Raw genomic sequence first — 22,343 nt, forward strand, 5'->3', positions numbered from 1 at the left:
TTTTTTTGGGGGGGGGGGCCACCAAGAGAGTGGGGCCCTAAGCTATAGCTTGTTTAGCTTATATGTAATTCCAACACTGGACTGTACCTTCCAACTCTACGATTCTATTAAAATGGTGCCCAGGTTTTCACAACATATACCCCAAAACTGTCATGAGTGTTAATTGGGTAAATATGTATGCAGCAATTTTTTCCTATTTACCTGGGAGTAAGCCCCATTTAGTTTAATATGGCTTGATTATGAGCAAACATAAGAGTGCTGGATCAGGCCAGGAGGGTCCATCTAGTTCTCACCATGCCCAGCCAGGTACCCTTGGAAAGCCCACAAGCAGGATCTGAGTGCGAGAGTGCTCTCCCCTCCTGCAGTTTCCATCAACTGATGGATTAGTTACCCTTTTAATTGATTTAAGCACTCTAAAAGCACATGTAACCCAAATTTCCCCATGGCATGAATTTCACACATTTTTCATTAGAAATAATGCACGTATCTGTTTTCCCACGCAAATGTGTAGTAGGAAGCCCTTACCGATGGTTTATCTCTTCCTCCTGTACACACATTGGCTTAGTTGTTATTTGCCAGCTTCTCCAAAGTACCTATGGGCAGGTGAGTGCCAGCTTCAACCCACGGTGTAGATTAACTGGAATATAACATATCATCCAAACCCTAAAACAAAAAGATTAACGTACTATATAAGCTTATGAAACTGACTTCATGAACAATGGTTGGAAACTGCTTGTTCTACCGACAATGGTTGTAATTAACTACTGTTTGTCTAGGTTTAGATGACATGTCAAGTTACGGTTCTTCTAAAATGCAAGTGAAAGCTTTTCATCTCCTCATAGGCAGAGCAGGAGAGGGAAGACACCAGAAGAGAAGGGGGTGCATTTGAGCCCTAAGAGTTACCTAGGCTTATTTATGCAGCGCTAAATTTTGTGTTATGTCTGAACCAGCCCAGTGAAAGAGAGGCATGGGAATTTGTCCCATATGATTAGATAAGTAGATTGGGATTCTTGTGGTCTCCTGCATGGAAAGTGTTTCAAGATATGTAATTATTATGGGAAATGACCCTCAAGTTGGTGAACAATAGCATCATTTTTTGCCCAATTTTTCAATGTGTACTATGGCGTGGATGGTCCAAGCTGCATTTGCAATTGAGTCTAAATCACGAGAGTGATCATTATTCCTAGTTCATTTATCTGAAAATTAAAGGGGTGGATCTGATTGTGCGGGTGGGTTTGCAGCTGTGGCCATTTTCAGGCATGTCTAGAGGTTTCTCTCCAAATCAGAACAGAATGTGAAAGGGCTCGTGACATATAATGGTCTATATACATCTTGGGAAAGGTTGTGGACCACTGGGCTGAACTTTACTGCATGTAATGCTTTAAAGGAAAATGTAATGAAAATGATATACAGATGGTACATGACCCCAGTTAAACTTGCCAAAATATACCATTTGTCTAATAATAAATGTTGGAAATGTAAAGAAAATGAAGGAACATTCTTTCACCTCTGGTGGACCTGCCCTAAAGTGAAGGTCTTCTGGGAAATGATATATAATGAGCTGAAAAAGGTATTTAAGTATACCTTCACTAAGAAACCAGAGGCCTTCCTTCTGGGTATTGTCGGCCAGAAGGTGTTAAAGAAGGATAGAACATTCTTTATGTATGCAACAACGGCAGTAAGGATACTCATCGCTAAGAACTGGAAAACTCAAGATCTACCCACACTGGAAGAATGGCAGATGCAGCTGATGGACTATATGCAACTGGCGGAGATGACTGGCAGAATTCGAGACCTGGGAGAAGAAAGGATTGAAGAAGATTGGAAGAAATTTAAGATTTATCTACAAAAATATTGTGATTTAGAGGAATGTTAATAAGGATGCTTGGTTATAAATAATTGGCCATCACTAAATTGGATCGGAAATTGACGATAAATGAGATTAAGAGAAACAAAAATTTGTTGGAGAATTGTTACACTATATTGAATTGAGTGGTTATAAATTTGCAAATAAGATGATAATTTGCTTGAAAAATTTTATTAACGATGTAAGTGGGAGCGGGAGACGTGAGGAAGTCCAAAGAAGTTATGAAATTTTGTTAAAACAAAGCAATGCTGTTTATTATCTTTGTATTTCTTTTATAAAAAACCCTAATAAATATTTTATAAAAAAAAATAAAAATATAATGGTCTATATACATCTTTACATGTGTGTGTTGAATATTCCTGTGATTCTTCCCTTTTGAGAATGTGAGTTGTTGATTCTGTTTGGATGCAATACCTCAAGGACCGCCTCTCTCCATATGAAGCTACCTGGACCATGAGACCACCCTCTGAGGCCCTTCTTCATGTGCCTCCTCCACGAGAGGCTGGCAACATGAGAATGGGCCTTTTCTGCAGTGACTCCCTGTTTGTGGAATGCTCTCTGGGCACCTTTAGGTGCCAGGCAAAAACATTCCTCTTTAATCAGGCCTTTGGCTGATTGACATCCACTGCCCTTTTAAATGTGTTGTGGGTTATTGGTTTCTTTCTGTTTTTATTTCTATTGTGCATTTTGTATTTTCTATATTGTAATTTTATGCTGTGAACTGCCGTGAGGTCTACAGGTAGAGAGGGTGGCATATGAATTTATTTATTTAATAATAATATTTTTCTCTTGGTTAATTAAGATATTTAAACCTTAACAATGTTGAGTCAAGAAGGTCAAAACAAAATAAAAAAATTCCTTCCAGTAGCACCTTAAAGACCAACTGAGTTAGTTCTAGGTATGAGCTTTCGTGTGCATGCACACTTCTTCAGATACACTGTGTATCTGAAGAAGTGTGCATGCACACGAAAGCTCATACCTAGAACTAACTCAGTTGGTCTTTAAGGTGCTACTGGAAGGAATTTTTTTATTTTGTTTTGACCATGGCAGACCAACACGGCTACCTATCTGTAACTGAGTCAAGAAGGGGTTAATACAGCAACGAATAGGTTCTGGGTAGAGAGCAAAACTGATTTGTTCTGATTAATGTTTTTAAGACGTTCCGGGAATGTCCATATTATTTATTTCCTTGTATCTGAGCAAACTCCAGGCTCTGGCTATAGGCATGCCATCTCTTGTTTTCTGTATGTGCTGGGCAGGGACTCTTAATTTGAAGTATGTACATGACTCACCATCTGGGCTTAGATAGGGGGTGGAGAATTCGATTGCAAGAGCACAAACAATTTTAACTGTCAGCTATTCTGCTTGGTTTTGTCCACGTTCTTTATTAAATGTAGATTTCAAGATTTTGACCTGATTTTGACCAGCTGGGACCGTTTTCTGACATCTAGGTAAGTAGATGATATTTAATTTGCTCTCAAAATGTATATGTCCCTATGGGAACCTGATTCCGGTAATAGAATTTGATATTGTTTAGATCAGTGTTTCAGTTGTTCAGAGCTTTTGTGATTATAGCCAAAACTTAGAACATTTTTTTTAAAAAATGGAAAACATAAACATGCAAATGTGTGAGGTTTCTGGTGTCTTAAATGCAGATTATATAATTAAGATGTGTGAAAATAAGAATTGTGATGAAGTCCCAAAACTGGCATTTTTAAGAACTGGAAAAGTTCAGTGTGTGTAGTTATAAAAGGTGCCCCTGTAAAGGCAAAATTATTTGCTTTGGCATATAGAAAGCATCCTGTTTTATTTTGTGCTGGAACGAAGTCCCTGCTCCATGTTTAGTGCAGGCCTCTGGATAGCTGCCAGAGAGCAGCGTAAAACCAACCGGCAGCAAGCATTGTGTACAGTTTCTCACAATCCTTTGTTAAAACATTATGGAAATCTGTTAATAGGTCTTCTACAATCCATAAACAGCTTACAGTGTGGTGGTGGTGTTTTTTTTTGCAGTCCCCATTGGTAGAAATCCCAACATTGTTTATCCTGTCCCATGGAAAAAAAAATACTTGTTTTGTGTGCTGCACCTTTAATTATTTATTTCTATTTTTTAATATATAATTTTTTAAATTAGTTTTCAATTACATTCTAGTAATAGCCTCATTATAACAATACCAATTTATAATACAGTTACTAATACCGATTTTTCAAATACCGAATTATATAATTTAGGTGGCCCCCTGTGTGCTAGAATTGATGGTTGGATGATTTTCTTTATTTCTGTGTTCTAAAATCTTACTAATTTCAATTACATTTCTATTTTATTTCTATTTTATTTTTAAACGTGTTTTTGAGGTAAGTACGAGGAATCCCAGGGATTCCTGCTATTGCATCATGCTGATTCCAATATACCATAAAAGGACACCATAAGGACACCTGTCTCTCCACCCCACCTGTTTGAAGTTCCAAACACTTTTCATAACCACTCCTTCCATGAAGGAAAAGAAGCTATCTCCCCCAACATTGAGGAAATTTATTAGATGTAACAATGGATGTCATAATTGACATGATGCTGCTCCTAGGAAAGTTCTCTCCCACTGTTAATTTATTTTAAAATATTTATATCCTGCTTATTTATTTTTGTTATTTATTGAATTTATATACTGCCCTACTGCCCCTCCCATTTTTTTTTAAAAAGGGCATAGGGTGTCAATCAAATCCACCAAAGTCCTGCTTAAAAAGGAACGTTTTTGCCCAGTGCCTAAAGGTGCCAGGAGAACTTCCATTTTCTGCTTTTCTGTTGCTTGAACATAAGGCTGTTAATAAAATGCATGTGCATAGACACACACAACCAAATAAAAAATAAAACACAAACTGATCACTTAAATGCCACACTGTCCTAAAACGTTATAAAAATAAATAAAATATTTTAAAATAAAAAGTCACTAGTACAGATGTAACAATTTGCAATATCAGTGCATTGTCAGTATACCGTTTCCCCAAATGACTTCTGAAACAGTAGGGTTTTCATGAAATATGGGGTGCTTTTTTCAGATGGGATTCAATCACATAACAACAAATTCAGGCTGGAATATTTGGCTTGTTACTGTGCAGCAAACCACTTCCCCAAAATCGAGACTTTTTTGCGATAAGGAAAGTCGTAGGGAAATGTAGTGGCAAAGTGTGTGATAATGATTGCTTTTTGCAGTGGTCGTATAACTTCCCCAGAAACAAATGGAACAAACACTCAATAAATAGCTGGTGCAGTCTAACCTCGTCACAAAATTTGTGCAAATAAAGCACAATAAACATGTCATCTGGAAGCAGCCAGAAAGCCAAACAGTTTCATCAGAGAGGAATTCTGGAGCCTGGGAGCAATTGCTTGCACAGTCATCAGTTTTACCTCACATGGCAAGATGGCCCAGAGATGAAGATGTGATTGAACTTTATTTTCTTTCTAGCATAATCTAGAATGTCTTTTTAACAACAGAACGTCTTCCTATTTTACCCCCGCCCCACATTAGCTATACTTATGGAAATTTAGATTTTATTGTGGAAAGTGATTGAGGTGTTGAACCAGGTCACAGGAAACCGAGGTTCAAATCTCCAATTCTGCCATGAAGTTCTGGGTGACCTTGGGCCTAGCTTTTGGTGTAAACGACCTTCTCAGGATTGTTGCAAGGAAAAACATGGGAAAATAGGGCATGAGTCACATTGAAAACATGACGATGTATTTTCTGTCCTGAACTCCATGGAGAAAAGAGGGCGTATTCATCAAATAAACAAATGGGGTCATTTCAGTCAGTTGTGTCTAGTTCTCTTGGCTTCTGCTGGTTCTAGAGTGGATTTGCCTGGTTTTGTTAGGATTTTAGCTGCTGGAGTGGGTAGTATAACCACATAGTTTCATCTAAAATTTGTGTTGATTGTTATCTTAATAATAATAATAATAATAATAATAATAATAATTTTATTATTTAAACCCTGCCTATCTGGCTGGGTTGCTTTGCATTGAGCTGTTTATGAGCTTTGTACTGCACAGTAATTAAATTGGTGACATTTTCAGTACTGAAGTTTATTTCTAGGTTTATTATGGCATTTTTAGGGCCGGATAACCTTTCATATTATGTTTTGAAATAATTGCATTTGAAATAATTGCCGGGGCAGGTAGGATAGGGAGCTGCAGTGACTGAAAGAGGGTGGGACTGTTCACACAATCTCTGGAATCGGATCCAAGCCCATTTAGACTACAAACACATACTAAATCAATCGAGCATGTGCAGATATAAAAGAAGAGTCCGCTATCTGTCCAAAGTTTCTCTCATGACACAGTAGCCTTTTGGTTGGAACAGTGGCTACTCCCCACATGCGCAGTTGCAAGCGCACACTTATGGTTTTATTGCGTGTATATCCCACTATCTTCTCCAAGGAGCTCAAAGTGACGTACAGTGGTACCTCGGGTTACATACGCTTCAGTTACAGACTGGCCCAAATTCACCCAGTGAACTTCATGGTTGAGTGGGGATTTGAACCCTGGTTTTCCATGTACCTGTCCAACACTCAAGCCACTATGCTACACTGGCTCTCTCATGCTTAGCAGCCAGAACTGGATAGAGAATGAAGATGGAGGCGAGAGAAAAGTACAGAAAGAGAAGGGAAGAGAGGAAATGGATGGCAGATAGACTGATCCACACAATACATTTAAATCGCATCCAGCGCACAGAGGATCCTGGGGACCGTAGTTTGTTAAAGAGGCTGGGGATTATAGCTCTGTGAAGGATAAACTATGGAAATTAAGAAGGGGGGCAAAAGTTAAATGTTTTTAATAATAATAAGCCTCGACATAGAAAGGTGGGGTTAAGGCATGCAAGGTAATCATGAAAGGGGAAAAGAAACGACAGGAGATGACTAGAAACACTTTGAGATGTAAGTGCAAAAGGAATATTAGATAGCAAGGATCGGCTATCTCGGCTTAGAATAGCAAGGATCAAGAGCAGTCTGCAGGCCTGCTCAAGCTGCAGAATTCTCCTTCCCAATGCAGCTGCTGTTTCCTGTGTTTTTGGAGGAATAGGGTACAAGGGACTGTGATGCTGTGATGGGAAGGAATCTTGGCTCTTGATCAGAAATTCCTGCACATGTCAGTGCAGAATCCTGGATCAAGGTTCAGATCTCGCCATTCACCCACACTGTACATGACCTTGGACATACCATGCTCTCTCAGGCTGTGTACACACTCCTGTTTACTTTGCATCCAGTGTGCTCCCATTGCTGATTTGGGAAGCAATGTCAACATGGTGTTAGGCTCAACCCATATCTGTTCTGTATCTATCCTGTCATTCCATATCTATTCTGTATCTATCCTGTCATTTCTTAGGAAATACTGTCTTTTGATGTGTTTCCCCCTAAGCCAGCTTCATTCTGAACTGAGAAAAAGAACAACTTAGGTCCATTTTAAGCCAGTGATGTGTCTCCAGCCTCTTGTCTAACTGGCCTCACAGGGTTGTTGTGTGAATAAAAGGGGAGGGCATCTATTGCTGCCCTGTGTTCCCTGGAGGAAAAGTGAGATAAAAAAATGAAATATATACATAATTAGCATTGTTGTTGTCATCGTTTCTAAAGGATGTAATAATTTGTAGTTTCTTCATTGACAATTACCGTATTTTTTGCTCTATTAAGACTCACTTTTCCCCTCCTAAAAAGCAAGGGGAAATGTGTGTGCGTCTTATGGAGCGAATGCAGGCTGCGCAGCTATCCCAGAAGCCAGAACAGCAAGAGGGATTGCTGCTTTCACTGCGCAGCGGTCCCTCTTGCTGTTCTGGCTTCTGAGATTCAGAATATTTTTTTTCTTGTTTTCCTCCTCCAAAAACTAGGTGCGTCTTGTGGTCTGGTGCGTCTTATAGAGTGAAAAATACGGTAATCTTTTTGAATTGAACAACATATGTTTGTGTTATTTTGCCCTGTTGAGAAATATGGGAGGAAAGGCTTTGGGGAATACTGCCAATGACAGCTACATTGTTCTTTCTCTCAATTTGGATCAAAGCTGGTTTGAGGGGAATTGCAGTGTTTCTCAAGAAACAACAAAGTAGATAAGGGATTGTGACATACGTACCCTTGCTTCCCAGAGCTCACTGGATGCCAAGTAAATGGGGGTGTGCGCACAGCCTCATTTACTACAAACCTTCCTGTGAAAACAAGAAGTCAAAGGAGGTCTTGTTTAATGCAAACATGCTGTTTTGCATAACTGTGTGCTTACAATGAATGACCCATTCTCCACTGATCTATTTCCCTCACTCACAATCCCCATCTCCAAAGGCACAATTTCTTATGCTCAGCTGAGTCCTCCTTACACACACACACACACCACTGACTACTGAAGGCTTGGTGCTCATTGACCGAAAATAGCTCCTCTTGCTGCTGGTTTCAGCCTGCCCTGGCTGTGATGCTGCAGATGTCAAATAAGGATAAGGGGGTGACTGTAGGAGTGAGAGATGCAGGGATAAGGAGGCGGATCTCTAGAAGAAAAACCATTGCAGCCCACACACTTTTTATATGCCACGTAGTGAGTAACTCTGTGTTTAAAGGAGGAAAAAACACAGTGGCATTCAGAGGGTGACCTCAAGTCCCCCTCTGCCTCTTGGTGCAAATTATGTTTCTAGGGCACAGTTTTAAGGTTATGTATACAGAAACTGGATAATATGTCAACAGTGTGATTAAGTCTTGCTAACATTAGACCGCTAGATGCAGAATAGGAAAAGCCATTGGGCATTTCATTAGACTTCCAGAGTGGTGTTAAATATTGCTCATGTAATATTGTGGTCCATGTTGGCAGTTAACACAGCAAGCCTTAGGATATCCCCCCCCCCCAGCACCAAGCAATGTGGTAACAGCTGTTTCCTATATTAAAACTGGACAGAGGAACACTGTTGTTGGTTTTTCTGTACACATTATAACTTCAAAGCACATTCAAAGCGCAATCTTTCTCTCAGAGGTCTGGGCACTTTAGTTTATCCCCGCATAGAATTCCTAGCTGCCCTTAACAAACCAGCCCTATTCTACAAATATATACTGAAAACTAAGTCCTACTGAATTTAGTGAGGCTTACTCCCACATGTATGCTAGGGATTGCAAGCTCTGTAAACTTTATAGCAGGGATGGGCAATCTGGTTCTCTTAAGATGTTATTGAATTGCAACTCCCATCATTCCTGAATATTGGCCCTGCTGGCTGGGGCTGATGGGACATAGGTGTGGGCCACCCCCCCTAGGCCACATCAGGTGAAGAGCTTTCTTCCAGATGTAACTCTCATTACCATTTCTTCCTTACAGGACTTTTCTCCAGATGGGCAGTCACTTTGAATTACGGATGCCTCAAATGAGTATTAATCGTGCCACTGGAATGGACCGATCAAGCAATCAAGAATCTTGTCAGCTGGCCGAAAACATGACTTCTACAATCCATGATCTAGGAGAAAGCAGCCAGAAACAGTGTGGGCAAACCATTACCATGTCTCCACTATGCAGAAATCATGGTAAAGTCAAGAGTGTTTGCTGTAGAATGTGCAACGCACAGCACCTCCCTGTTGCTCCTTTTCAGATCAACTACACATGATACTAAATGAATCTTTTGAGCATTGCGTCATTATATTGTTGCTGTTATTGTTTATTTGTTTTAAATAGCAGCTTTGGAGAGGAGACCGAATTAGGAGCGGGACCATGACACATGAAAGGGTGAAGCTCTTTCCTCCCATGCCACAGCCCTAATTAAAATCACCATCACCAAGCTGTTATTTTGTAGAGAAGGAAACTGCCTCCCTCCTATGCCAAATATCACGGGGAGGAAATGGAATTTTCATAGGGATCACTGCATGGGATGGAGGGAATTTTTAGTTTTAAGCTAACCCTAACCCCTTCCCTCGCCATGATCAGCCTCCTTCTTCCTACATAAGATGGTGTTTGAAATGTTAAAAAGAACTGGGCTGTGAATGTCTGTTGCATGTGTAGCCAAAACAGCACCACCCATGCCCAAGGGGGAGGTATCAGCAGGCTTAGAGGGACGCCAAGGTTTGGGGAAACATTAAGGTTTGCAGAAGCTGAGGGGGGACTTTCCCACCCTACACATAAAAAAATAAAACAGTAAGTTCAAGTCCTATAAAGACTGTGCTTACTGGCCATGGATGCTGACTAAGGGGGAATGGGACAGAAAACAGATGGAAGGAAGAATAGATTGAAATATCATCAAGGAGAGCATGGTTGTGAAATGTGAGTGTGCTAACTTGAACATACCAATACCTGTATGTGTATGATCAGATTGTGTTTACATGGCTGATTTGTGTGTCATAGACTGCTGTTTACAGATGTGTCAGGGTGTTTTAGTAATCTACTACGTCAGTGGTGCATATTCTCTTAGCATTGTATTGTCACTAATAATAATAATAATAATAATAATAATAATAATTTATACCCCACCCATCTGGCTGGGCTTCCCCAGCCACTCTGGGCGGCTTCCAAAAGAATATTAAGATACTGTGATACATCAAACATTAAAAGCTTCCCTAAACAGAGCTGCCTATTTGGTTATTAAACTTTTGTTATAGATCACTTATTTTTGGTAATCTGTCTAATGCATTTAACTCAATTGCGGCTTTCATCTGCTGTGTTTAGATCATGCAGAGTTCAGATATGCTTCCCATCCAGCAAGTCCTCAGTGTTCTAACACTCTTGAAGACACCAAAGGCATTTTCTTCCAAGTGGGGAGTAAAAGAAACCTCGAATATTACACTACTAGCCAAGAGCAGTTTGGGAGTGGTTGTAGCAGCTTGAACAACAGTACGCAAGTCCAAGCGCCAGAGAAAGTGACTCTTGTCGTTGATGGCACTAGATTTGTTGTAAATCCCCAGATTTTCACAGCTCATCCTGATACTATGTTAGGAAGGTAAGTGTCTTCATTACCTTTTTAAACCTTGCAGACCACTTAAATGGAAACAAAGTGTATCGCTACTGCTGCTAATAGGGTGTGCTTTGCGGTCTGAATAGGGTTAGGAGGATGGTTTGTAATTTTGGAAGGCCACCTAGCTTTAGAATTCTGTCCTCATCATTCCCATTGGAATTTGAAGGTGTTCCACTTCATGAGGTTATTTGCATTTAACTTGTTAATGCATTCCAGTGAAATCAGATAACTCCCAAGTAAACGGGTTTAGCATGAGGGACCAGAATGAAGGCTCCGCTGGAGATGTTCATGGTACGTTGACCTTATGAGACATCTCAAAGATTATGTGTTGAATGCCACTCACTGGTCTAGATATGAGCAATCTTATGGCAAGGATAAGGAACCTTTAGCTCTCCATAAGTTGTTGAACTACAACTTCTGTCTGTCCCAGCCAGCCTGACAAATGCTAAAGGACCATGGGAGTTGTAGTCCAGCAATATCTGGAAGACCACAGATTCCTTATCCTTGTCTTATGATCAAACCACAAGAGGCTTTTATACATTTTCATTTTATTTACAAAAAGCAGCCACAAAGAGAGGAATAGTGGTTTAACCCTTTTCTAATTCTCCTCTGCCCCCAGTTACTGGTGCCTGTCCCAACTGAGTTTTATTTTTAATAGAGCAAATAGCAGCTTATGGGGGCAATTTTCAGCAAGACGCTGGTGTGTGACATTAGCTCTCCCACCCCCACCCCCACCCCCGTAACAACATCCTGATCTGGATTCCTTCCCACTCACCCGCAACCTCCCTGTGGCTGCTTTTTTTGTGAATGAAGAGACATAGCCAGTCTCAGCACATTTTTAGATTATTTTAATTCATGTCCAGTGGTCAGATCCTGATTGTATCCAGGTTTGAAGGCAGCATGTAAACCCTCATTTCCTGGTTTAGGAATTAAGGATATAAGTGTCAAAGTTGGATGCATGGAGGCAGGAGCAAAATGGAATTATGTGGGCACACAGTTCATTCTCAGATTATGACATCTGAACTTTTGAGAACTGCATGCCATTTTCTCAGCTGTGTAAAATGCCATCCATCTCCTTATTAAAGGGCTTAATAATTACTGCATTCTCAAAGAAACACTTGCCATGATTGACATAGTTCTTTATTTAGATAGTTTCAATGTGCTCTGTTTACTTCAACACACCAGCTGGCATTTGGAGACAGCCATCTTAAACCCATGTATGGATTATCATTTCAGAATGTTTGGACCAGGACGAGAATATAACTTCACTCGGCCGAATGAGAAGGGTGAATATGAGATTGCGGATGGAATTAGCTCCACGGTGTTCCGGACTGTGCTGGTGAGGAAGCCCCCAAAGTTGCAGAAGTAGGGTTCTTCCTCCAGTTTGTAAAGTTCCTATTCCTGCCTTCACATTCAAAGGAACTTTGAGCTTCTCATGTATCTTCTGCTTTATTTATAGATCTGTTTCTTTCCCGTTTCCTTCCTATTTCTTACTTCTAAGACAGCGCCTATCACTTATATTGTGTATTGTTGGGAATAACACTTTCTGCATTGTCCCATATAACTAGTAATGTTTTTCGTTCATGGTATATGTACACAGTGCTGGCTCCAGGTTTGGGGAGGTCCTTGGACCCAGTGGTGGCCCCCTCCCTCAGTGAGTCTACCACCTCATGGCCATTATGGGCAGCTGTTGCTGCTCCTCTGCCACCTCATTGTCATTGCTCCCACCTGCTCGGTTGCCAGGCAGCCAATGAGCAAAGAGGCAGAGGCTCCTGCACCTCCTCCTCCTCCTCTCCACCTTTTTGGTTTGCTTGATGATCCCCTTGAAGGCCAGAGTGACAGGCAGGTGAATAAGCAGGTTGCAATGGTGAAGGGAAGGAGCGAATCCAGGGGAATCTGATCAGTGGATACTCTGATGGAATATGGGGCAACTATGCCAGCTCTGGTGTCATGGTAGAATATGGTGCTAATTCATAATGTTGAGCTTTAAAAAACAAACACAATGATTTAAAAGACGCATTCATCTATGTTAGATCGGAGTCATGAGATAGCTCAGTTGGTAGAGCATGAGGCTCTCAGGGCTGTGGGTTCGAGTCCTATGTTGGGCAAAAAGATTTCTGCATTGCAGAGATGACCCTCACAATCCCTTCCAACTCTACTGTTCTAAGAGTCGAACTCCCTAGTCAATAACCAGGTAGGAGGCTGCCTGGTGCCCTGGGTGCATCCCTCCATACTTTTGGAAGGAAGAACAGGGTACAAGTGAAATAAACAAGAGCAATAATAAACACAGCTGCACTTTCCTTTCAGGATTATTACAAAACTGGAATCATTAACTGTCCCGATGGGATTTCTATTCCGGATCTCAGAGACACGTGTGACTACCTTTGCATCAACTTTGATTTCAACACAATCAAATGTCAAGACTTAAGTAAGTGTGGCCAAACTCGAAGGAGCGGTGGGCAAATGCTGCACATGTCGAGGCCGTTCCGCTCCAGACCCTGCTAGTCAGGGTGGCATTTGAGACATAGGGAGTTGGGTCTCTGACTATCTCTTAGCCGGCTTTGAAAGAAGGTATCAATGGCCACTAGCCATGATGGCCATGCTATGCCTCTGTGGTCAGATGCATTAATGCTTCTGTATACCAGTTGCTAGAAACCGCAGGCGGGGAGAGTGATCTTGTGCTTGCGGGTTTTCCAGAAGAGGCCCCTGGTTGGCCACTCTGAGAACAGGATCCTGGACCATTTGCCTGATGCAGCAGTGCTCCTCTTAATGTCCTTCCAGCTGGATGCAAAGGGCTCACATGTGACTTATTTCCTGTTAGGTGCATTACTGCATGAGCTGTCCAACGATGGGGCTCACAAGCAGTTTGACTGCTATCTGGAGGAGCTGATTCTGCCTATAATGGTGGGCAATGCCAAGAAGGGAGAACGCGAGTGTCACATTGTGGTGCTAACGGATGAAGACATAGTGGACTGGGATGAAGACTACCCACCTCCAATGGGAGAAGAATACTCACAAAGTAAGGGATCTGCATTTAATTTTTTTATATATAAATAATACAATTTCTAGAAAGTTATTTTAAAAACCAACTTAGGCCACCACATGGTATACATGGTGTGTGTCGTCTTAGCAAAGGCTGGAAAAAGAAAGAAAATACAGTTACAATGGGGGTGATTTATACCAACCAAAAAATTCCAAACTATATACTTATTGTCTAACTTTTTAAAATGTTATAAGGATAATATAAAATTGTTAAATGAATAAGAAATGGATAGGAATTTCTTTTTTGCCTTGTGCAGAGGCTCATTCCCAAAAATCTTTGCATTTCAGTGTCTGGTTATACACATAAAGTCCAATTGATTACAGAGTTTAAGAACTATGGCTAGATGTAAGATTGTAGGCTGAATGCCCACCAACCCCGTAATCTATACATGTAGTAAATCTGTAGTTTTTGTTCATATGTTGCTCAGGATCCAAGCATCTTAATTCATCATACCCTCCCTCTTAACAACAAATTTGCCATGTGGGGAAGCAGTTCTTTCTGAAGCAAATTTTTGCATTGCTATTATTAATGGTTTGCAGAATATTTATTTATTATTATGTATTAAATTGGATTGAGGTGGGAGAGACAACTTACCAATTCCCCTTGTGCCTTCCAAACATCCGCTTGGTATGGGAGGCGGACCTGTCATCTTCCCTCCATGGACAGAAGGATATGTTCCATATGTGGCAGGTGAAGTCAGGATGCAACCCAATATTATTTGAGAAATGTGTATTCTGCCTTTCTAGCAAATGGTGCTCAATATCACAGATGATTATTTATTTATTTATTATTCGGCATTATTATTATGTATTATTGCGATATTTATTTAATTAACAAGATTCTTATACCGTTAAAAAATATATCAACCTCTAAGTGGTTTTACACAAAATATTAATTAAAAAATGGCAAAAAACAGATTTTAGAACCAGTGAACATCCCAGGACGTGTGAAATTGCTAGTGTCAAAAGTTTTAACCATCCTCCCAGTGCTCTCCTCATTTAAAAAAAAACTGCTAACCTGTCAAACTAGCCACTGCTACCGCTGTCAGATTTTTAAAATATTGTTTTCTTTGTTGTAGTTCTGTATAGTTCTAAGCTCTACAGATTCTTCAAGTACATTGAGAATCGGGATGTAGCAAAAACGGTTTTGAAAGAACGTGGCCTGAAAAACATCCGAATTGGCATTGAAGGCAAGTAACAAGTGTTTTCTGAATAGCAAAAGCTTTTCAAAAGAAGCCAGAAGTTTCCTGTAGCAACTCTGCATTTACTGGGTCTACTAACAGATAGCTCAGTCACCCATGTACTAACTTTGCTGCTCTGCAACCCTTCGATTTTGGGTCACCAATTTCACGACTAACCTTTTTTTGCAGCCCTAAACGTTGCCTGTATCTGATGCTGCTGGCAAGAGCCCTGGGGTTAGCTGTGTTTCATTTGGAGATGCTATTTGGCAGTCACCCCTGGGCTGAAGGCTGTGTACACACCAGTGTTAATGCACACGTGGGTTGTTCAGATCCTGTTTTTCCATGTGTGCTTTGGGGAAGTTTGTTCACCCACATGAGTGCTTTCAATTGATCTCTGCCTCAGTGTTTTCCATCCACTCTAGGAGGCAGATGTACAATGTTTTGTTGTCCCCTCTTCACAGTGTTCCTTGAGTTCTGGAAACCTGAAGTCCATACTGCACAAATAGTGCACACAGTATTTGTTCATTTGTGTGCACTGCCAATTTTTATTGTATTTCTGAGATACACGTTTTCAGGTATACCAGACTTGCACAAGGCAGGTTACTTTTTTTTTTTTTAAACTGTGTGTATGTGTTGCACCCAGGGTGTGTGTTGATAGATGACACCCAGCAAAACATCGCCACACACACAACAAGAACAACACTAACACAATGTGCTTCAGTTCATCCACAGTTGGGAAACAAATCAGTTTTATACTGTATTCCTATTCCCCTTGCTTACTGCACTGCCCACAGATCAGGACAATCTAAATTAAATGTTGGAGAGACAGGGAGCACAGGCTGCCATTTGGATGAGGACAATGCCATGTGGGTGGCACGAAAACATGCGCCCATGGGGCGCTTTGAATCCACTTTAAACAGTGTTGTGTATACAGCCTATACAGTTTCATCAGCACAGTCCTAGTCTGAACTCTGAGGATTCTGGGCTGCTCACAGGGCCTGGGCCGAGATGGTTAACAGTGCCAAAATATTTGTTTCAGGTTACCCCACCTGTAAAGAGAAAGTGAAGAGGAGGCCTGGAGGGCGCTCGGAAGTTATCTATAATTATGTGCAACGCCCATTCATCCAGATGTCGTGGGAAAAGGAAGAGGGAAAGAGTCGCCATGTTGACTTCCAGTGCGTTAGAAGCAAATCTCTAACAAACCTCGTGGCGGTGGGGGAAGATGTGGCGGAAGACCAGGAAGTTATGCTGCATCATCCGCCCCAGGTGGATGAACTTGACAGACTGAATGCACCATTTTCTCAAATGGATCCTAATGATCTTCCGGAATAATGTAGCTAAAGTGCAGTGTTTTCTCAAATGGATTTGGTTGATTGACTGGCTCAGGACTGAATATCCAGATCGGCCTGCTGCTAGTTTTCATACAAGTGGATCTCTTAAAAGCTATTGCATTACCATAATTGCTCTATTCTCTAAATACAGTCTACATACGTAGAAAGGACTAGTGTTATTACATCATTTGCTGAGGCCTCCCAAGTATTCTCCAATGAGAACGTGGACTCTGGGAATTAAGTTTACATCTCACCCTGTCAAAGAACAGAAATAAAATGTTCTCATTGAATTGAAATACGGTGTAAATATACATACAGTTCTGTGTTAGTGCTTAGCAGCCATCGCTTAGTTACAAATAGGCCACGCTCTATAGCAATAATGACTTCACCATCCTGGGACAATTACCAGTAAGAATAAAGAAACTATGTTTCCCGTCAGTTGGGTGCAGCTACACAACAGATAGCCTATGCAGTCCAGTGTTGTTGCTTTTTAAGTTTCCTTTTCAGTAGCTGTCCCACCAACTCCTTAAATTGCTTCTTAATCTCCAGGACCTGCTGGGAAGAGATTGAAAACTCTGATTTCAGAGGCATACCAAACAAGTTCACTCTGAGTCATCAGTTTTCAAGAAACCAAATCCCAATCTGCACTACAAAATGCTGTGTTTTCAACTCAAGGCACAGTTGCTCTGCCATCCCGATACTTTAAAAAAGAAAAAAGCCTAACAGAACCAGACACAAGTTATGGCATTAGTGAATCCCATAAAAGTTGTGATTTTAGGCAAGTTTACCTAGGAGTAAATCCTATTGAAAAGCGTAGGACTTTTCTTTCAACTAAACTTGCACAGGATTGTGCTGCAAGTCTTCTGAAAAAGGGTTAAAGGTCTTTATATTCAGCCATACAAATGAAGAAGTGTCTCTCTCTACATGTTGTATCTGTAGCTTGCTCTCTGTTATGACTGTCATAAATTAGTAGGAATATCTTTTAAGGTTACAGTGAGTGCTGAATCCTACTGGATTCAGCAACAAAGCCAAGTGCAGAGTGCTTGGCGCAGTACAGATGTATTGCATAAACATTACAATGTTTTCTCAGCATAGCCCTGCCAATCTTCTCTATTTTGTGTTACTTCCTTGGTTCTGTTCCAGGATTCTCATCTTGCTGCCACTTGCGCGAAATATAATATTGAACCTCTTCAAATGTTCAACAACAGCACATGGTATTAGTGCTGCAGGGGCCGTACGGCTTCACAGTGCGTGTAGCAGAAATGCCTGTCTTGATTTTGGATGATGTTTAGCTTTAATGGCTGCAATAGAAACTGTGATTTGGGATTGTTGATGGCAGAGGATGCTGCTCTTCGGTGCTGGGGTGTTCGGATCATTACCAACCTTGCAATGTTTTTTAAAAAGTTTGGTGGGATTTAAGATTTTATAATAAAATATGCCCTAAGATTAAAAGTTCCTAACATGAAGAAAGCTAGCACTTCTCACCAGTATGTTAGCTTTCAGTGTACAGCATGGGTAGGCAACTAAGGCCTGGGGGCTGGATCCGGCCCAATCGCCTTCTAAATTCGGCAAAGATGGTCTGGGAATCAGTGTGTTTTTACATGTGTAGAATGTGTCCTTTTATTTAAAATGCATGTCTGGGTTATTTGTGGGGCGTAGGAATTTGTTCATTCCCCCCCCCCAAATATAGTCTGGCCCCCCACAAGGTCTGAGGGACAGTGGACCAGCCCCCTGCTGAAAAAGTTTGCTGACCCCTGGTGTACAGGGAAACATGCTGGTAGTTTGAATGGGAATTGGCTGTTATATGAGTTATGCACTGTAGTTATACCTGCCCATTACATTAAGGTGCTTCAAAAGCTTAGCCCATCCTCTGCAAAGTAGAGAAAAAACTTTTGACACATTCAAATGAAGAATCTTACTGCAGAAGAAAGCAAATACACACCTGAAGTCCAGAATTTTCAGCAACTTAAGTGTGATTGTAGAACAGGTTGTGTATAATGCTGGTCTGAATTGACATGTAGAGGACTTTGCAACTATCAGCACCTGCAATTATATACTTTTTTTAAAAAATCAATGCACCAAATATCTCTCTTTTAAGAGCCTCAAAAGAACAAATGCCATCTACTTGGGATCTGCTTAGAGGAATTAAGCGAATAGATATTGCCAGATAGTGGAGATAGCTTTCCAGAGTCAGAATAAATCGAGTTTATACTTCCAGTGAAGGGAGAATCGCCCAAGGTCACTAATTTATGTAACAAATGGTCTTTTTAATTTTCAATTAAACTTTTTTGTTTTATTTCCAAGCAAGATTGTTACAAGCTATTGTTACACTGTTGAAGATGTTAAAACAGACTTGTAGCACAATCTTATACATGCTTACTCAAAAGTAAGCCCCATTATGTTCAAAGGGGCTTTCTGGAAAGTGTGCATAGTTTTGCAGCCTTAGAACTGTATCAAGGAAGCTTTTATCATTTCTGATCCAGTTATTTTATTTAAACAGCCATTCAACCTCTCACGAAAGTGCCTACAGCAACGTTTTTCAAAAGCTGCCCTACTTGTGCTGTCCACAAGGCAAGGTGGTCTTTTTAGAAATATTTAATTAGAAAAATATAGGGTGATTTATAGACAGGTGTCAACATTGAAAGAAACTCCAGCATGAAAATTATTGGAGAATACTTCCAGTATTAAATTCAAAAATTTGGGTAAGCTAAGTTTGCCATTCTCACATGTGTGTAAGAGCCATTCCCACAAATGCACTGAATATTGATAGAAAATTGAACCACTTTTACAGCTGGTTTGATGTGCTTGTCCTTTGCAGAAACTACTTACCTGTGAGGGTGGTGAGAATTTTTGATAAAATCTCTAACCTATGAATTTTCAGAGTAGCTGCTTAGAAGATTACAATTTCATACAGTAGCCATGTTTGCTGCAGCTACATTGGTGTTTCCAAAAGAAAGTGCTGAAAGTCAGATACATGTTTCTAGACATTCAGGGATGCATGCTGAGCCCACAATGGCTATAACAACATGATCATGTCTGCTGCATGTTCATGGAACATATAGCTGCCCTTCACATTTTACATTTGCTGCAGCAGACACACTAGTATAGGCAAAAACAAAGACAACTGCCACAGAAAATGAGAGGTAACTCTTAGGATTCCAAAAACAAAGAAATTAAAAAGTGAGGCAACCCCAATGAACTTGAAGGATGCCCATTGCAAACCAAGTCAAACCTGACTTCAAAGATTACACTTACTCCAAATTATAACTAAACATTCAGAGAGCCAATATAAGGCACTAAAAGCTTTTCACAAATAATAGGTTGCTTTCCCAAAGAAACAATGTATTTATATCTGATGCAAAATAATAAAAAAAGTATTATATAGCATTGTCCAACTAGGAATATTGGACTAATGGGATATTTCTATTCTGGGGTGATTTACTTCCTCTTCCGTTATCTATAATTAAAAAGGCACAAAAACAAGTTTCTCCTTTTTTATTTTGTTCAATATTCAGTGTTTACATTATCATACCTTTAAATAAAAAATTTTTAAATACTTTTCTGGTAGTTGTTTACGTCCTGTGTCTTAGATTTCAAAGTGTTTCCTTTTATCTGCTGCGTTATGTTTCTAATCCTGTGTTGTCTCTTTGGTGGTTGTTTTTCTAGTCATCTTGAATATGGTTTGGAAAAGCATTTTCTTTGCATTACCTTGCTGCTAAAGAACAGTGTGGCCCTACCTGTACTCTCCAGAGGGAGCCACACTGGCCCCAGCCCCCACCTGTGTGTACACATGGTATAAAGAATGTCTATAGCCACATCCGGTGTAACAGGAAACACCTGGTGCCTCCACTAACTCTTTTAACACACGTGAAGCAACCCTGAAGATATTTCATGTTAGAACAAAAGTTTGCAAAACACATGCCTGAGAAGGAGGATGCTCATAGGTGCTCTCAAGCATAACGAAAAGGGTTTTTGAGACACTTTCTTTTGAGAGACAGGCCTCATCTACAGTTCCCCATCCTATCCCTCCCAGTAATCGCCCAGTGCTCTGTATCCCTTTCTATTCTGCTTCCCTTGCCTAAGTTGTGCTATTTCCAAAACTTAAATTCAAAAACTCAGCAACTGGAATTGGGTTTTCCCCCTCCCCCCTTTATTTTCCCTTTTATACAGGTGCTGTTTCTCTTTTCATTTTTCTCTTATGTACGTCTCACCATGTTTAGTGCACATATAATTATGTACTTTTTCAACTTTCAATGAAGATGTCGGGGGGGGGGGAATTCAGCGATTGGAATAAGTGAACATGTCTATTGCTCATTATTCACTCTTACTGCACCTAATCAACACACTGAGCAAATACATCCAGGCACCCCCTTTGATTACCTCAGTGTCATCTGTTACAAACAATAAGCTTTTCAATTCAAATAACTCACAAAACATTAGCAAAACTACATTTATTGAGGAAGTATTTTAAACAGCTCAGAATGCAAAGACACTTCCATAAAAATTGGTCTTCACACAAAACCCCAGAATCATGTACAAAGTATATGAAATTTTACACTGCAAGTAGTTACAGCTGTATGCAGATACAAAATCAATTTTAATCGGCCATAAGGCGGAACCCAGGCACATTGGTTAAGCAGTACCTAAGTGCAATACTCTGCTAATAATCACACACAACTGGCAGCATTGCTCATCTTAAGTCTCAGCCAGGAATTTTCTCCTGTACCCAGACATGCCAAAAATGTAGTATTTTGCAGCTTTTTGTTGTGCCAGAGAGACATCAGCGTTACTAAATACCTCAGTAGAACAGGAAACAGAAAAATGATACCAACTTGCATTATGAGTAAGCTGTGTAATTGTTTGGCTTCTAGATCTAAAACTGCTTTCGAAGAAGAAATGTGCCACCCCGGAAAGGCAACAGTTTCTCTAGAATTTACTATGGGCTGCTGCAGGGTGACAAGAGCTAGGAACATGAGATTGGCAGCCACCTGTGGATTGTGCACTCCCTGCCACATTAATTGTGGTTAAGCATTGGCATTAAGCATTGACACTTACAATGGTCATTAAGGCTTATTGGGATTCCCGTTTAACCAGGATTTAAATACGGGTTTCAGATCTTGGTTAAATGAGAACCTTAATTCTCTAAATTAGTGCCAACAGACTACTTAACTGATTAAAGAGGACATTTACTGCAGTGACATCATGCGGAAGCTCTCTAAAAAATTGTTAAAAGGAAGCCAGCATTATTTGCAACAGCCAATATATGATCTTCTCAGTTAATACTCCTGTTTTAGTGTTGTTGTGTGTTTTTTTAAAAAAGCAAAGCCATAGGAACCCAAGTTATAATGTTGCTATGAGAGGGCAGCATTGATTTTACCCCCCCCCCCCAAAAAAAGAAAATGGTTCACAGACTGATGTTCCAAGTTCCCAAATGCTTAATTCTCATTTCCATAAGCTTGTTGATGCATAATGTCCTTATTTGTGGGGAGCCTTCATTCACTGCACTGGCAGTGTTAATTAAGCACACTGGGTGACCTCTGGCAACTCAACTATGCTCTTGGCTGCGGCAGAGACTACAGGAACAAGGATTCGACCTCAGTTATAACAATATGCTATATTCATTCTCACTACAATACACAAAGTAAATCTTTCAAAAATTCCCAACAGTAGAAGACAGAAAATTACACCTTGTACTGCAATTCAATTTACTCACGTACACACAATGCTTGCACTCATCTGTCACACTGTGGCACAGAGATGCTTTGCTAAATGGTCATAATGCAAAAGGAAACATCAAAGAGGCATGCAAGAATCTTGTTTTCTTCCCTTTTGTGCAAGTTATTGGCTGGGCAGCTCTCTAGGCAATCAGGTTATCCTGAGACCTTCTACAGCTTTTTTCTTAAAAAAGGCTTTTAAAGCACCAGTTATGTATGCTACATATTTTCAACATTCAGCAAGCACCAGAAATTTAACTTTAAACCCA

General features: G+C 40.4%; 1 protein-coding gene across 1 annotated transcript; it reads left to right on the forward strand.

Annotated features, from left to right (window-relative positions):
- Nucleotides 1-3,146: 3,146 nt before the first annotated feature.
- Nucleotides 3,147-21,744, forward strand: KCTD20 (potassium channel tetramerization domain containing 20). Its single transcript, XM_081866467.1, has 8 exons — nucleotides 3,147-3,318; nucleotides 9,186-9,388; nucleotides 10,521-10,791; nucleotides 12,043-12,145; nucleotides 13,114-13,234; nucleotides 13,628-13,825; nucleotides 14,928-15,038; nucleotides 16,069-21,744. Exons 2-8 carry the CDS (start codon nucleotides 9,199-9,201, stop codon nucleotides 16,359-16,361), a joined length of 1,287 nt encoding a protein of 428 aa, XP_081722593.1. The 5' UTR covers nucleotides 3,147-3,318; nucleotides 9,186-9,198; the 3' UTR covers nucleotides 16,362-21,744.
- The last annotated feature ends 599 nt before the right edge of the window (nucleotides 21,745-22,343 follow it).

Source organism: Podarcis erhardii (assembly GCF_964252035.2).
Source record: "Podarcis erhardii genome assembly, chromosome: 6".
Lineage (NCBI taxonomy): Eukaryota > Metazoa > Chordata > Lepidosauria > Squamata > Lacertidae > Podarcis > Podarcis erhardii.